Here is a 17,802-nt window from a genome sequence, read left to right on the forward strand (position 1 = left end):
TCTAGTGGTGGATACATAGGTTTACTGCCTGTCTACTGAACACAGCCTGAATTGACAGGTCATGTAAGGACGTGGTGGCAGCCATCCAGCCACAACCACACAAACCACCATGTTCAGTCCATGGCGCGATTTACACCGGATAATGAAAGCCTTCTCACTTAGATCATAACAGATGAATGTAAACAACCTGACGGAGAAACACGAATGTAAACATAATGAGCAATATTATAACGTGTAAGTTTGGGGGCATTTTTGAGTCGCCGAGGAATGACGTCAGGACGTATCACATTGAATGATGATGACGCCGTTTGATCATTAAAAAAAAAAATCTGCCATTAAAAAATATCTTGAAAATTAGGTCAACAAACCATCACGGTTGTCTGCGGGGCCTGCGACGATGTGACCGTAGTGGCTGTTTTACTGTTTGAATAACTTTACAAAAGGCGAGGTCTTGGTTGGAGGGGAAAATAACTGTTGCAAAAAGGACTGGAGAGACCGATATGTCTAATGTTTTCAGCATCTGCAGACAAGCGGTGGTAGTAGACTCCAGTCTCGTCGATCCGACGACTGTCTGCCTCCCTGCTGCTCGGCGGATTTGGGGAGACCTGCTGCGAGCCGAAACACTGCAGTCCAGGTCGGTCTGGGACTGATCGAGCGATCTGCCGGGGACAGGGATTCCAGGAGAGACTGACAGACAGTGATCTACAAGACAAAAGCTGTGGTTTCCACTGCGCAGAACCACACAACGCTGCCTGATAGCAACACTGCACAGTACAGTAGTTAACAGTAAGTTTACCAGCAGACATGATCACAGTGTAACGACTGGCCCTGCTAACTGGGCTAGTTGTTTAGCCCACCTCACACACATGCAGGCTACATGCTAGAAACAGCCATAGCTGTGCCATAATAATAGACCATACAGAGACAGATATGGCTGTCTTTGTATGGGCTATTACATTGCTTCTCAAACATTTTAATTTCAAAGACCCACCATAACTCTTGAGAGCATACAAACGGGTCCATTTGGTTCTGTTTGTATGCTCTCAGAGGTATAGACCTGTAAGGGTCCATTTGGGACCCCCTCAAGGAACCCTGAGGGTCCCTGGACCCCACTTTTAGAACAACTGGTCTATTATTATGCACAGTTGGTATGAATTGGATCACATCTCAAATTTGATTTAATGCAGATTAGTGGAGCTCCCACTGGTACAAGAGTTGAGTTTGCTGAATCCACTCATACATTTATAACCCCAATACACATTTATTATTTATTATAACACTATTTTGTTAATACTACCCCATTTATATTTATAAACGTTTTTTTAATGAAAAGTTGATAGCAAAGTGATTGCAGCAGTGTTAGCCATCATCTATGTGTTGCTGTTGAATGTCAATGTGCAATATGTCAAAGACGTTTGTGAAATGGCAAATTATTTTAGGTGTGTATGAATATTAATTTCTAACAATTAGGGTTTACAAACCTGGGTTCCCAGTGTCATGTAAAAGTCCTTCCCTGACACATTAGTGCAGATCCAGTACAGTATGTTAATAAACTTGTATAGCAGTAGTTTGGTATTAAAAGCATGATATGCATTAAATTATTCTTGCATTTGCTATCTCATTGTACAATACCACATTATACACAGAATAAAGTATAGCATGTATTAATGCATATGTCACTTTTGGATTTTCATTTATTTATTGCAATGCATTAACACATGCATATAAAGTGACTATAGTAACACACTATGAGCTAAATGAATTAATAGGCCACTTAATGTTTGTGTTTGAAAATTGAATAGACTACTTGAGTGAAGCCAAGTTATGCTTATTTGATCTGGGGGTCATGTTACTCAGATCATGGATAATGCCTAATGGAGTTGGAGATTCATTAAACACTCCCAACAGTTTTATTGCAACATGTTTTATGCAACATGCCAAGCACACTGTGCACAGGTCACTTTACATCTTTTACACGCACTGCCTGTCTGGGATCAGAGGCAGCCTGTGTGTGGAACACTGCTAAGGACAACGGCACTGCATGGTCACATTACAGATTTGACATGCACAGATGTTTATAATAGGTGTTTGTTTATAACCTAGGAGTAAGAACCTTACACAGCACCGTCAAGACAAGCACCTTAAGCACTAGGACTGTTCTCTTTCTTGATTATTCCCTTTTCCCCCATGTTTACTATTATTATTGTTATTATTGTTATTATTATTTATTATTATATTATACTATATTACTAGAGATTGGAGCTGGGGGGGGGGCTAGGGGGTGGGGCTGAGAGAGAAAGACAAATGAAACCCGACTAGGCCGGCGGCACCGTCCTAGTATATATTAAAGCATGGGTCTTCAACAGGGGGTCCGGGACCCCTAAGGGGTCTTCAGAGTTACAACCGGTCGGCCGCCAAATATGTGTGACTTTTTCTCTCTTTTTTAACATTAACCGCTAGAACCCTAGCATCCCTATTCTGTAGGGAACTGTGGCACCTAGCCGTGGAGAATTAAGAGGCAGCAAGGGTTTTAAGGTGCAATATAACAGGGTTTTTATTCAAACAAGGTGTGGGGAGAAGGCCTTGGGGAGGTGGTGGAGCTACCTGGCAAGGCCTGGGTTCGCTGGGCTGTACAGACATACTTTTGCGGACAGAGATTTGGTGGCTTATATGATGATGATGATTATTATTGTGGGATCGCTTTAGCGATCACACCAGTGGCGTACCCACCATAGAGGCAGGGCAGGCGGCCGCCTGCCCAACCAAAATCTAGCCTCCCTAGAAAATAAAGTAAAAGACTGAAAAACAGGCAGTGAAAAAAATCCAAAGAGAATAGTGGCCGTCGGACCTCCTCGTCCATTCACAGAGAGCGCAGAGCGACGTCGCCTATAGTGATGCAAATGTAGTATGCCTTTATCTTCATGGGGTGCCAGGTGTGGGGGTCTGGGCCATCAACTGTTCTCACCTGGCATAAAAGGGGCTCTGACTGAGTCTGAGAGCAGCTTGAGCCATTAAACTACAACATGAAGAGACCACCGCTGAATAATTGATTGATTGATTGATTATACTTGCATATTGTTTTTATTAACGTTTTTCAGTTACGTAGTCAGTGTAGTGTTGTTGTTAACTTGTTTCCCCCGAGACCCCCCCCCCCCCCCCCCCCCCGAGATGTTTCCCCGAGCCCCCCCCCCCCCACCCACGAGAAAAAAATCTCGCCTGCCCTAAATGTAATTTCTGGGAACGCCACTGGATCACACTAATGTTATCTTCACTATTTATTATTATTATTATTATTATTATTCCTCCCGTTTTTTGGGTCATTTCAATGGAGAAATGCCAGTAAGCCGATGCCCACATTACCTCCCAAACACACAGAGATTCGGTGCGTCCTTCGCAGACCCGTAGACAGATGGATACAGATATTCGTGGTCTTGGAAACCGTTGGTCCGATCGAATCGCCACATGGCACTGCACACCCCTGGCTCATATAGGGAACACATGCCAAACCTCCTCTCGTACAGCATACAATATATATACAGTATTATACATCTTTATGTTACTTTTTCCTTACCTAATTTGTCTTCCTCTGTTTCTCTCCCTACAAATACACCAGTGAAGGACTTGAGCATGTGAACCCACACCCGCCCAGACTCGTCAGCAGTTCTGTTCTAGATTTCTACATCAAGTCAACGTTTATCCAAGTATCTGGAGTTTAGTTCTAGGATGTCGAGCCGCCGCCGCAAGTCAACCACGCCATGCATGGTACTGCCATCTGATGTGGTGGAACAAGAGGTGGAAGATGTTATGGAGGGGACTGGGGAGGATGAGAAGGAGGAAGAGGAGGAAAAGAGGAAGGAAGTAGCAGAAGAGGGCTTGACTGCGGAGGAGCTTGGTCAGGCGGTGGTTGTTGTCCCCACTCCACCAGACGCAGGTGATAGTCAAGTCTCATTTTCATCATAATACCTGCCGACAAATAAAAAGATTGAACGAATCGCCCTCTGTCGCAATGCTAATCCATTGTATTACTGAATATTTTGGATTGGAGATGAGCCCTGTCTTCAGGGTATAGGGGACAGACTGCAAGTGCTGCAGATCTTTTAAATACATTTTAAAAAATCCATGAGTGAATCAGTTATTGGCTGTACAATATGTATTACCATGTGAAGGACTGGATGGGAAATACGCATATAAGGAAATAGTATATCTTTCAATCAAATTGTTTGTAATTTACAGATGAGCCCAGCCTCCCAACTGCAGAGGACAGCAGTGTCCTTCGTACCTCATTGAAACATGGCACTGCCAACCCACTGGAGGAGACGAGCAGTGACCAGCCAGCCCTGGAGCAACACTGCAACGCACCAGAAGAGGGAGAGGAAGACGCTGCTGCCGTCGCTGCCATATCACTAAGCAAGACCCCCATCATGAGGATGAAGAGCAAGCCGGAACCCAAGAGGATAGCTGTGTCCATGAAGTCTGCAGACGAAGGGCTTGAGGGCTTCATCGGAGGCGGAGAAGGGGAGGAGGGAGGAGAGCAGGAGCCCATCGAAGCTCCCCTGGGGCCCATCGAAGCACCCATGACCCCCATGGAGATGCTGCTCCAGGACTCCATGAAGTTAGGAGGAGCCGGTTTGCTGGTCAACCTACCCCCCTCAGAGCAGCACAAGAAATCGTCTTTTTTCAATCCTACTGTTCTGCCAGCTGGTCTGGCACAGGTAGGAAGTTTAGACTAGAAACACTCAATTAGGCAGGATGGGATGTCAGATAATTATGCCCAAGATTCTATTAATCACCCTTCCAGGGAAAAGGAACGTTGATCTATATGTGTTCTCATCACCACGTCAAATTGTCTCAGAGTTATCAAATAGTCATCAATATCAAGGTACCTTTCAAGGTGCAGAATCCTGTCTCAATATGTCTTCCACTTCCTGGGGTTGCTATAGGTGCAATCAAATTTACATTTAGCATAGAGATGTAATCTTGGCAAAAATCTAATGCATGTGTGAGCCTATACACAGTATGTGTGTGTCTGAGGTTGTTTTTCTATTTGCCGCTGATAGGCGCCGCATTTCACACTGCTAGTACAGTATGTCAACTTTAGTACTTAGCACATGTTTTGTATTTTCTGAAAGATTTAACTTTAGTTTCATAATGGATGTCAATGGGGCTCGGATCTGGCTGAAACCGTGCCCAAATGTGGAGATCACTGACGTCCTCAATATATGACGGTATCGATACGCACCACTTTTGCTAAGTTTAGAAAATACAGAGGTCAATATAGCCTCAGCAGGCAGTGTGAGGAGGGGGAGTTGAAACTCCTTATCTGAAGAATGGAATGCTCTTGCTTTTGAACATGTATTGCGGAGAGCTTATCAAATTACTTTAAAATGAAATTGAATTTGCTTTGCTGGGCATCAACAGATGACTTAACAGGATGTTGGTTGCGAGGGCAGGGGGGGGGGGGGGGCAGTGGAGGCTAATGAGGTTAAAGACGAGCTGTGTTGAATTGTACTCTTGAATTTCTGTCTTGCTCTGATACAGACTGGTTCATCCTGAATGCATTTGTGTATTTCTTTTAGGGTAAGTGATATATATTAAAAAAAGAAAGAAAAGTCAAAGCTCTACAGTACACTGTAGAGCTTTTTTAAAGTATTTGTTTTACTGTAGAGTCTACAATATATTCTCATAGTAATCGTTGCTATAGGGTGTCTCCAGCTCTTTAATATAAAGAAAATACATTTTCAGGTGGGTTGCCAATTTTAGCCAATCACGAGAGAGTACCCATTTATCAGCTTAAATGTTATGGGCTAGTGTTCCAGTTTTGATCATTGTTATTGTTGTTACTATTACCTAGTATTCTTGACCCCCTGGCCTCCCTTCCAGGTGCTGTCAGCCCTCCAGGCCCAGCAGAGTGCTGCAGCGGCAGCAGCAGCAGCAGTGCAGCCACAGCTCCTCATCCCCATCAGCAGTATCCCATCGTACAGTGCGGCCATGGACACAAACCCTCTGCTGGGAAACACCTACAAGAAGTTCCCTTACCCTTCCATGGCTGAGATCGCCAGCTTGGCTGCACAGACCCAATTCACAGAGGAACAGATCAAGGTATACAGTAGCTGAGACTGGGACGATATACAGCATATAATGTCCATATTTTTGTATTACTTTAGTGGGATTTAGAACACATGCTTTTTGAAGGCTCATAGCAAAAGTTACACCGTTACAGACTTCCACTGCGCTTCCATTTTGCTATTGTTATGTATTACCTTAACATTAAGACCTTAACATTTTCTGAAAAGCTTATGTTGCTATATCAGTGGTCCTCAAACCTTTTCATGTCAAGGACCCCCAAAATTATATGTATTTGGCCACAGACCCCCATATCAAAATATCTTTGTTCCAGGGACCACCAGAAGCAAAGATTTGAGTTAAAAATGATTGCTTTAAACATAATGCTTTTTAGCTAAAATCTAAAATGACACAGATGCTTTCCAGATGCTTAATGGCTTAAAAGACACTTAAAATCCACTTCATCTGTGTTACAGGTGTGGTTCTCGGCTCAGCGGTTGAAGCACGGTGTCAGCTGGACACCAGAGGAGGTGGAGGAGGCCAGGAGGAAGCAGTTTAATGGCACTGTGCACACGGTGCCCCAGACCATCACTGTCATACCAGCTCACCATCTGTCAGCGGCTGCCAATGGCCTCCAGTCCATCCTCCAGACCTGCCAGATAGTGGGCCAGCATGGGCTGGTGTTCACACAGGTAGATAAGACAAGAATATGTGGTCTATATAGTCCATATTCACATGGCAGCCATTTTGCGCTTACTTCATACTTCATGACGCAAGACCATATTCACCTCTGTGTGAATATGGTCAGTGATTAGAGTTGGTTTGAGAGGATTGACACATTGACTTAACCTGGTTTGGTTCTTCACGCTCACAAAAGGCTGTATGCTACCATCAGAATTCTTTATGTTTGTTTGTTTGTTTGTTTGTTTTGTGCTCTCATTTTCTAACACAGACTCATCTATCATGAGGAAGATGCAGTAGCATCGAAACGTCAGTCTTCTCTTTTTGTACTTAATAAAAGAGGCTTCAATTGCCTGAGCTGCTCCAGTGTCTTCTCTACATTATGCTGTGTTGTCCTGCTCCTGTGATGCACCGGGCTTGCCTACGTTTGGCTGAGGCGCACCAGTACACTCCCTTTCTTCACAGACTCATCTTCATTAGTAGCACTCTTTTTTGGGGGACCCACCAGAAATAGACTAACAACCTTTTCTTGGTACCTATCCTAATTCGTCTGTCCTAAATCTTTATCTATTAATCCTTATTCGTTTTCTGTCTCTCGCTGTAGTTGGGTCCAGGTGGCAACCTTCCAGTAACCAGCCCCATCACACTGACTGTGGCTGGGCTACCAAGCCAATCCCAGAGCTCCAAGGGAGCATCCTGCCAGCCGAGCCCAGGGAACAGTGAGTTGAAACGGGCCACCACTGTCCAACCACCCTCCCTTTCTCCACAGGTACAAATATATCATAGTATAGTTACAGATTCTCGTCCTTCCGTGTGTCCACCGAGCTAACATTGGTCAAGCTTCACGTGACACGTGACAATATGTTGAAAGGGTGTGCTTTGATTGGCTAGCGAGACGCATGATGAAATAGAGCCCTATAAATAGGTGTGTCACTTCAAAACATTGTTTACATGTTTTGAAGTGACATCAGTGCCATCAGCCCAGCTAACATTGGACATGTTAGCTTGGCTGATTGAACATGTTAGCCAAGCTAACAAGTTCTAATCCTTAGATGTTCTAATCTAAGACTCAGAACATTTCTAGAAAACTATGGTTAAAGATAGGGTAAGTGATTCCCTTTGAAAATAGCACGGGTCTGCTGGCGGAGACTTGTGCTCCGAGGAGCACATTTTCTAGTATTACAATTATTTTACCATGGGATGCTTGCTAAAGTCTCAGTGTTATTATTTGATAATATATCATGGTTATCCAAGCAAATACTGTATTACAGCTCCCATCTCCAACAATTTGACTTCAGACCTAGTTTGGTTAGCTAAGTCTTTTCTGCTTGCAGTTTGTCAGCAGAAAAAGTCAACCCTTGAAATTGTCCAATCTTTAATGCTTCGACACCCGATTCCGCCCCTCCCAGGAAAACTCAGCCCTCAATGACACATTCAGCCTGCGACCCAAGAAGTCTAAAGAGCAGCTGGCTGAGCTCAAAGCTAGCTACTTGAAGAACCACTTCGCCAGTGATGCCGAGATTGCACGGTTAATGAAGCTCACCACCCTGACCAAGGGAGAGATCAAGAAGTGGTTCAGTGACACCAGGTACAACCAGCGAAACTCTAAGACCAGCCACGTTATTGTCTTCCACGACGGACCAGGTCGAGGTGGCGGCAGCAACGCCACTATTGTCATTGACTCGAGCGACGAGACCCCCGTGTCTCCCCCTCCCCCCCGCACACCCCCCGTGAAGGAGAAGGAGACGCGGCCCAAAACGTGGAACCCTTTCCCCGACTTTACCCTGCAGAAGTTCAAGGAGAGGACCCCGGAGCAGCTGGTCGTACTGGAGGAGAGCTTTGAGAAGGGCAGCACTCCGTCAGACGAAGAGCTGACCCGTCTGAGGACGGAGACCAAACTGACACGGAGGGAAATCGACGCCTGGTTCACCGAGAGACGGAAGGCGCCGCCGCCCGCCGCCCCTTCCTCCTCCGAATCACCAGAGGAAGGACGCATGGAGGTGGACGGAGGAAAGGGAGGCGAAGGAGGACGAGCAGGAGGCGGAGTGGCCTCCCCTTCGTCGTCCTCCTCCTCCTTGTCATCTCGAAAGGGGAGCCAGACACCTCCCGGCGGACGCGGAAAGCAGCGGCTCGTGGCCAGCAGTGGTGGCAAAGACATCAGAGATAAGAGTAAGAAGACTCCTGAGCAGCTCCATGTCCTGAAGAGCGCCTTCGTGCGGACACAGTGGCCCACAGCGGAGGAGTACGAGCAGCTGTCGGCAGAGAGCGGCCTCCCCAGGTCCTACATTGTCAACTGGTTCGGGGACTCACGCTACTCCTGGAAGAACGGCAATCTCAAGTGGTTCTTCCAGTACCAGAGTGGCAGTGTAGAGGGACTAAATGGCGGAGGAGGAGCAGGAGGCAGCAAAACAGGAAGCCCAGGCAACAGCCGGAAGAGACGCGTCAGGAACCGTGGCTGGGGGCGCTCCCGAACCAGGAAGCAGCCAAAAAGGTCTGCCTCCTTCAGTGTGGATGTCGACAGGCCCCCTCGGGCGATAAAATTCAAGAGTGGGCGGGACATCCTGAAAGAATACTACCTGAAGCACCGCTTCCTCAACGAGCAGGACCTGGACGAGCTTGTCGCCAAGAGCAACATGAGCTATGAACAGGTGAGGGAGTTGTGAATGGAATGTCATTAATACTCTTGATGTCCAACTAGGGGTGCAACAATTAATCAAACTAATCGATTTAGTCACAAAATACAAAAAATAATCGATAATCAATAATTTAATAAAATAATAGTAAAATGCCCTATATTGGGCAATATTTAAACTATTTTTGCATGACACCTTTGTGCGACAAAGGTTAAGTGGCTTAAGTGGTTAATCGATTCGTTGGCATTTTCTTTTTTAAATGCGCTTCTCGATTATTCGATTCATCGAAAAAGTAAAAGTAAAAAGTAAAGTCCAACATGTTCTCTCTCCCTGGATGGCAGGTTAGGGAATGGTTCGCTGAGGTCCAGAGACGATTGGACGTGGGGGCAGATCCCTTCCTAGAGCCGACTGTAGGGACGAACGATGGAGGAGAGGAAGGAGGCGAGGAGGAGGGAGAGGAGACACAGGGCGAGGCAGCGATGGCCACTGAGGATCAGAGAGCCACACCAGTGGGAGAAGAGGATGAGGAGGAAGAGGAGGAAGAGGAGGAGGATGAGGAGGGCGACGAGTCTGATGAAAGTGAGGTCTGGGAACCATCTCGCAGTGTTAGGAAGTCCCTGTCAGGTTCTGAAGATTAGTGGTGGTAGGAATCTGTGGTCTGAAAGATTACAGAATGTTATGAATATTCTAAAAAAGTCGGTCATGTAAATATTGAGACAGTAGGCTGACATTTTTTACCTACCATGTACTATGAAATTGAATGCTTTGTATTTGTCGTGTCATGATAATGGGCTCACATTGTCCTCCATGGTAAACCATGTTGAAATTCTAAGTGCAACAGAAAATCCTGTCACTGTCCCAATATTGTACTATTGACTGTAAATGAGGCACAAAAGGTGAGAGCAGAATCACTGTAAAGATATAAGTTACATTTACTTGCAAACCATTGATGGCACACCAAATAACAAAAGAGTAAGCTACTTGGATCACACTATTTTTCATCATCAGAGCCTTATTAATAAAAACACATGTCTGAGGGTTGATAGTTCCCTCCTATGAGAATAACCAAAGGCTGTCATTGGCTGGTAGCTGAATTAGTCAAACAGAAAGAAATTGCACAGGGAGTGGCACCATGGATTTAATGGACAATGGAATCTTTTTATGGACACTCTAAAGGACCCTGTCCCTTGTTAAATCTGGACATACTGCCTGCTAGTAAGGGCTACTAACCAGGCAAAATGATCCTCGGTGATGCTGATTTTTCCTGTATCCAGTGCGGTTCTGGGTAGAAGTATTTGTCATGTCCTAGTTTAGAATAGGCCTATATCAGTGTTGTTTGTAGCCCACATTTTGACTTTGTGAAGGTTTAACCCTTGTTGCAGGCAAACGGCACGCATAGACTTAAATCATATGTGGTATGTTTTAAGGGTGCTTATCTAAAACCATGAGGTGACAATTTCATGATGTCCCCACAGCAAACAACTAAAGAAAACGGAATATGCACAGTGCACACCTTGCCCACTTCTAGCCCCTTTCAACATCTATTTGTGGAGTGGTTTGACATTATTTTTAAGTGTTGTCACACACATTTAGTTACATGTGTGTAGCTTTGTGTTGTGCACTACAATGGCTATACCTTAATCAGTGCTGAGAATAATATCAGCCTACTGAACAAGAGAAGTTGGCTGAAATGACTATAATTGATAATGTTGATACTTCAACTATTATACATTTACATGCAATCAGTCATTCAACATTTTCATATTTCTCAGAGATACAGGCCTAACAATGAGACAACCTATCTTGAGAATGAATGCCAAGAAAGAATGCACTCTTTAAAAGGATGTTCTTAAATAATGCTTAATATATCAATAACCTTCCCTTTGTTATAGCTTATTGTTAATATGTTTGCTATGTATTTTTCTTTGGCTAATTTATATTTCTGCAAGAGAACAGTGATATAATAATATTAATAATAATCATTATTATTATTATTATTATTATTATTATTATTTATTATCATCACTTATTTTACATTCAGATATTCTGGATAATTATGCAAAATATCCTTAAGATGCACTGTATTAACATCTGTGTGATCTGTAGTTTGGGAATACTCCCTGTGCTATTATTAACACAACTTTTTAAAGAGTGGATTCAGATGATGGAGACCAATGCGGTGCCAAAGTTAAACTAGTGAATGTGTTGTACTAACCTACGCTGAGGAATGACAGAGTATGCCACATACTGTAGGTAATTTTTATGAACTGTATAATGGCCACTGTGAGGCAGACCTGAGTCAAGTGATTATAGAAATTCTCAAAAAATTGTGTTTTCCTCAAAAAGTCTCTTAAATGGGATTTGCTGCACCTTTGTTGATCCACAATTCATCACTTTGGCATGAGTATTATTTGATACAGTGAATGGACCTCCACCACCGCCATTTCACCAAATCAATCCATGCCTTTATTGTATAGCTTTCCTAACCACATGAACCCTAGCGTCCCGATTCTGGCCATGTCATAATGGGCATATATATACAGATATACAAGATCACAATGCATCCCGTTGTAGATCAACTATTTTCGGCAAAGAGCTTTGGTGTAGAGGGAAGGAAGGAGGGGTCAAGTACAGACCTCTGGGGAACCAGAAGTATGTAGGGTTTAAATGGTTAAAGTCTGTCAGGACTGGCTCACAAAAAGGATGGGAATTGCACTGTTTGGGAGATAGGCACAAGATGAATGAATACTACTGGATCCACTCTGATAAAAGTGCTACAAGTTCAACCAGTGCCCCAATTACTTAGGCCCAGGGGTTCTTAGATGATTTCAGAATGAGACTACTTACGTACTTGCTGATTGCAAAGTGAGTCTAGGGTGCATAGAGTATGCTTCTTTGAGACTCCAATTCAGGTTGTGATGTGTATCCACCAACCTGTTGCATACAATATAATATAATACTCATGCCCTTTATTAAAGCTATATGAACATTAATAATAAGGAAAGGCAAAGACAGTTTTGTGTGATTTGAATGTTTTTAAGTAGTATGTCATCTACCTGTACAGGGTAAAGAGCTACTGTAATGACATACAGTATGAGGAGAGCACTTCTAAAGGCCACAACAACTCCACTGAGGCTCCTGCACACGTTGTCTCTGTGGGACCGGGGATAAGAGACTTTGATCTCAGACCCAGGCTCTGTAGAACATAGTACTTATGTGGTGATGTGGATCTTTGAGAATTAGGAACCCATATTTTGAGAAACAGCATTTGTAGCATTTCAATTTGTATTTTGACTCAGTTCTGCAGTGAAAATAAAAGAGTGAAGCACCTAAATTTAAAATAACAGTGCACTTTGTCCACTTGTGCTTATAGTGGAATAAAAACTGATGAGGCACCTTATTCTCTTATTATACCATGAAATGGCTCTGAGAGACCAAACCCATTTTGTATGATTATGAACTAAACCAGTGTTTTGCCTTTTTTAATCTCCTCAACTTGAGGAATCTTACCAGTTGCCCCGCTTTTATAATAATATATACTGTATTGTTTGAGAGTTGGATGTTTATAAAAGACCCCTCTAGAGCAATCACCCTCCAGTTTCTTTTAACTAACTTGCACAATATAACTTTCAGTTTAAAATGTTGCTCCTTTTGAAACTGTGCTTGTGTTTTAGTTACAGGGCATTGTGTTATGTTATGTTTGGATACAAAGGTATTCTTTATGTAATGTTTAGGGAAATAGAATGATAGGGTTTAATTTTTTATTCTAATTTATGTCCCAATATGCTGCATGTTCATTTGGTCTGTTCAGCTTTTAGATTTTCTAACTTGTAAAGTACTGTCTTTCTCTGTCTATTTCTCTTCCACTCACTCTCTTTCTCCCCTACTCCACTATTGTAATATTTATGCCAAGATTCTTGATGTGCACTTCCAGAGACATTCTGTACAGTATAAGCAATGTCCTGTTCGCTCTGTCCTACCTTACGAAGCACTGGGTACAGAGACAGAAAGACGCAGCGCTACTGACTTTTGAATGGACTGATAAACTCATGCCCTGTACAGACATTTTGGAAATAACACAGTTTCGTACAGCATCTGCTGTGTGGAAGGAATTGTTCAAAATGATGCCTGAAGAAACAGCACAGCTTTCCCTGAACCTTATTGTGGAAGGGATAATCACCAAATACTGTTCCATTCTCAAACTGTTCTCAATACACTTTGCTGTACAGTTCAAAAGTTGTCTCATCTCATCTCCATTTTTTCACGGACAGACGAAAATGAAGCTTTGAAAAGATAAACCTCTGTGCCTACATGGCTGTTTTGCTTGTTTGGGTAGAATTTCACCAAATTGACAAGATCATGAATGTTTTGGACATCATTTGATGTTAGGAAGTATCTTCTGGTATCGAAAGGCATGTGTTGAAATTAAGTTGTGATGCATGACCAAACTGCTTCTGCTAAAAGATGCCTAGTCTCTGAAGTTGGCATCTGAGACTTCGCCTTGAAAGAGATACCTGGAATTTAGAATTGTACTGTTATAATTTTTCATCTATGCACTTGTCACATTGTAGAGGAAATTCAATCCAATTCAAATTTCAGCATACATCAATGAAATCAATGACTGACCTTACCCACAAGCTAACCAGCTTGCTTGCAACACAGTAACAATTGGTTTCAATGAGGAAGCTAAATAGCTGTTTTTTATAGTAACTGAGAAACAGATGTTGAAAATACCACATTGTGACAACTGCCTGGTCATGAAAAACCTTAAGATAAAAGTATATAAAACAATTCAAAATGTTATGGTATTCTTCTAGTCCAGTACTGCATGCAATAACTGAGATGATCAACTGCTCAATTTGTACATACAGTATTTGGGCTGGTTTACTAGGCACAGGGGAGGCCTAGTCTGAGTGACTCTTTATAGGATTTATGTAATTTGGAGGTGGTGGTGGGGACTAAAATGCCTAACCTTTACCTCACAATGGACACATGGACACTATAATATGGATACATTTGTTTAAAAAAAAAAAAAGAATACTCTGTAACCCAGAGATGTGATTTTATAGACAGTACACTGTATATTCTGCATCAGGAGGGTCATTTCATTCCAGGGATATTTTGATTTCACTTGATGCTCTAGCCACGAATTACAACTATTATCGATAGATAGACTTTTAGATACAGTAGATAGATGGATAGATGGATGGATAGATAGATAGATAGATCGATAGATAGATAGATAGATAGATGGAAGTTATCAGCAGTTTACCTGGTGAAGGTTTAATTAATGTCCATGAGGCTGGTCATGTGTTAATTCCATGTCCTATAGGTGCTATGTTACATGCTGGTACTCCATATTTTACTGTTTCTACAAAGACAGGCTTTATCTCTTCCCTAGTATCCAGCCCAATGTCTTTTACAATATTCACTCATGTATTACTAAACAGTCTGTTTTAAATGGTTTTATATGTTTCTATTTATGAAAATCATGTCACTGCAACTCCTTTGTCAAGATACCAATGGATTGCTCGTTAAGATGATAGATACAATATACAATAGAATAGTGTTTTTGAAATAGATTCAGAGTTAGAGATCATCAGTCATTGTAGCCCAATGGGGCTTTTGCTACTTTGGTTGCATTCTGCCTGTGCAATGCAGCATGGAGTCAGAACATGTGCAAAGTTGAAATTTGTAGAGAGTGGGGTGAACTTGCACTCCTTTTTGGTGTTCCTGTATTTGGATACAGGAACACATGAACGTGAACAAACGAGCAGTGCTTGATAAATACATTGTTAAATTACTTAAGAATCATGTCCTTTATTGAAAGGACTTGTGTCTTCAAACCCTGTAACCCTTTAAATTGCAGCTCCCTTATTTGCAGACTTATGATGCAGATATACACTTTACACAGTGTCAATTATCGTTTATTATCAGGAAACTAGAAATACTGTAAAGAAAGTGAGAGGGAGACTCAAATTACCGCAATCAGACTAGTCAATATTCTATATTGATTGTATCCAAAGATATGCAGAAAAGGCATATTGGTTGTAAAGGAAACCATTGGTCTCAATTTCAGTGTGATCCTATTAGCTATACATTGAAGCGTTCCTCTGTGTTTCTGTATATTTTACTTGGTCTGCTGATGTGCTAGTGCTTGTGAGTTCTGATTCTATCCGACATCCATCATATATCCCAGTTATCCTTGTGCAGTAGATCTATGCGTTAACATTGTGAACTGAGTAGTTACCTGCTGTCTTATCATGCACACTTCATATCTGTATCCTTTGCTATACTTCCGCTATTTCTCACTAGTCCTCACTTGTTTTCTGTATATCTAGAACAACAATCCCTGTTTGTAGCTGTTGAATGTTAGTGATAACGCAGTGGTTCAAACTGTTTAACTCTTTAAGGACTGGTTTCTCTGGCACATATCAAGCCTTATCAGTACTTGAATTTTGTTTATCTCCTATACATTCATGAATTTGTGATGGGAACTTCCACTCTCTACCACTTTTTGACAATGGGGTTTTGTATTCCCCCTACCCATTGACAGTTTTTGCTCGAGGTAATTGCATGATCTTTGTGTGCTTAGGAGACCAGTCCTTATAAAAGTTGTTATTCTTCGTTGTTGTTTTTTTCTTTTTACAACTATGTACTAGGTTACAAACTTCAAAAATGTTCTTTCTCTGATTATCTTAATTTAACACAGCTCAAATCTCCAGTTAGTGACAAGTCGGTTCCCTGGATACTGCAAAACAATACAATTATATTCTTCATTATCTCAACCATAGATATAAACGTTTAGAGGTGTTGTAAGCTCCCTACTTCCATGTTCACAGGCACCTACTTTGCTGGGTGAACCCATGACACTTATTGCTATGGATACCATAACCAACAGATCTTCATATTGAGCACAGAGACCCCATGGAATGATTACTGTTTAATATGGAAGCACAGCATTGCTTTAAATGACAATGTCAGTGCTATACATTTATTTCTATGATCACAATGGACTCCATTCAACAACATGCTGCAGTATCTTAAATATGAAAAATTGAGCAAACAATTTATTGGGCAAAAAAATATTGTAATGTCTTGCAGCATATATCAGATGCCACAAGTATTTCCTTAACACCACCTGCATGTCTGAAATCTCATATTGCCTAATATGATTGATTAAAGTAGTTTTCAATGATTCAATCTTGAAAACTACCTGCGAAAAGCTCTTAAATTTTCATACTGAGCTTAAAATTGTTAAAAATTTGAATTTTGTGGAAGTTAGTGTTGCTAAAACAGGCAGTCTGACCCATGGCTCATCCTGAACCGCAAGACATACCAGCTGTTCAAAGAGGAAACTGTTACTTATTTTAATTATGACAATCTTTTATCACACACACACACACACACACACACACACACACACACACACACACACACACACACACACACACACACACACACACACACACACACACACACACAACTATGTACCCTATCTGTTCCATCTGTATGATTAACTCTTATCCAGTCCAGTCCCTCTAATTGGTAGAAGGGTTCTTGGTATTTAACCGACAAAAAGTGAGATCCTTACTAGCCAGAGGAGATATTTTGGCTTGTATATAAGTATGATTTGGCCTATTCTGTGTCTTTGGAACTGACTTTCCCACATTTAAATAGTATATCACCCAATGCCTGTATCCAAGATCTAGATCAAAGTTAAGAGTGACTACTGTAAATGCTAAAGCAAGCCTGTAATCACTCCTACAGGATTGCTTAAGAGTTCTTAACTCTTTCTAGGCTCCTGTAATTTGTGTTAGCTTTAGCTGTGCCACAGAGGCAAACAATTTGTGCAATGTTATTAATTTAAATCCCAACTGATGTTGAGGCTGTGGCTTGATTTAGAAAAAAGATTTATATTTTATACTTGTTTGAGGACAAAAATTCAATAAATTTTGATGAAAATATGTTTTTGTGTTTATGAATGTTGTATTCAGAGTAAATAATAAGTTCAGGGAATGAACCTAACCTACCCTTTTTCCATGTACTAAAGAACTAATAAATGCAGCCATGTCTGACATAACTTCATGATATACCTGCCAACCTCAGACCATCCGATAGCAGGAGATTTTTTTCCCAGGGGGGGGGGGGGGGGGGGGGCTGCATATCAGTGAGGGGGCACACAAAAAGTGTGGAATCCCCCAAAACAGGATAAGAACAGGAGAAATGGAAGAACAGGAGACATCCAGGAGATGGGGACAAATAACAGGAGTCTCCTGGTGAGAACAGAAGGGTTGGCAGGTCTGAGTGTGGTGTAGGCAAACACCAAGAGAGAAGGGTACAGGCAGGGGCATTTTTGTTCAAATAAATGTTAAATATCTGCTCTATATAGTGATAGTAATTATTGCCCGTCTCTCCAGCTCTT

General features: G+C 42.1%; 1 protein-coding gene across 2 annotated transcripts; it reads left to right on the forward strand.

Annotated features, from left to right (window-relative positions):
* Window positions 1–134: 134 nt before the first annotated feature.
* zhx1 (zinc fingers and homeoboxes 1) lies at window positions 135–17,311 on the forward strand. 2 transcript variants are annotated; one of them, XR_014600526.1, is made up of 9 exons: window positions 135–786; window positions 3,614–3,931; window positions 4,234–4,712; window positions 5,881–6,099; window positions 6,540–6,755; window positions 7,349–7,513; window positions 8,154–9,392; window positions 9,719–16,356; window positions 16,440–17,311. XR_014600526.1 is itself a non-coding variant. In XM_084053462.1 (8 exons), exons 2-8 carry the CDS (start codon window positions 3,724–3,726, stop codon window positions 10,013–10,015), a joined length of 2,823 nt encoding a protein of 940 aa, XP_083909588.1. In that variant the 5' UTR covers window positions 135–786; window positions 3,614–3,723; the 3' UTR covers window positions 10,016–17,311. The 2 variants fall into 2 exon arrangements, 1 of the variants encoding a protein (XP_083909588.1); XM_084053462.1 differs by having other exon boundaries at window positions 9,719–17,311.
* Window positions 17,312–17,802: the final 491 nt, after the last annotated feature.

This window comes from Gymnoscopelus microlampas (assembly GCF_963454915.1).
Source record: "Gymnoscopelus microlampas genome assembly, chromosome: 3".
Taxonomy (NCBI): domain Eukaryota; kingdom Metazoa; phylum Chordata; class Actinopteri; order Myctophiformes; family Myctophidae; genus Gymnoscopelus; species Gymnoscopelus microlampas.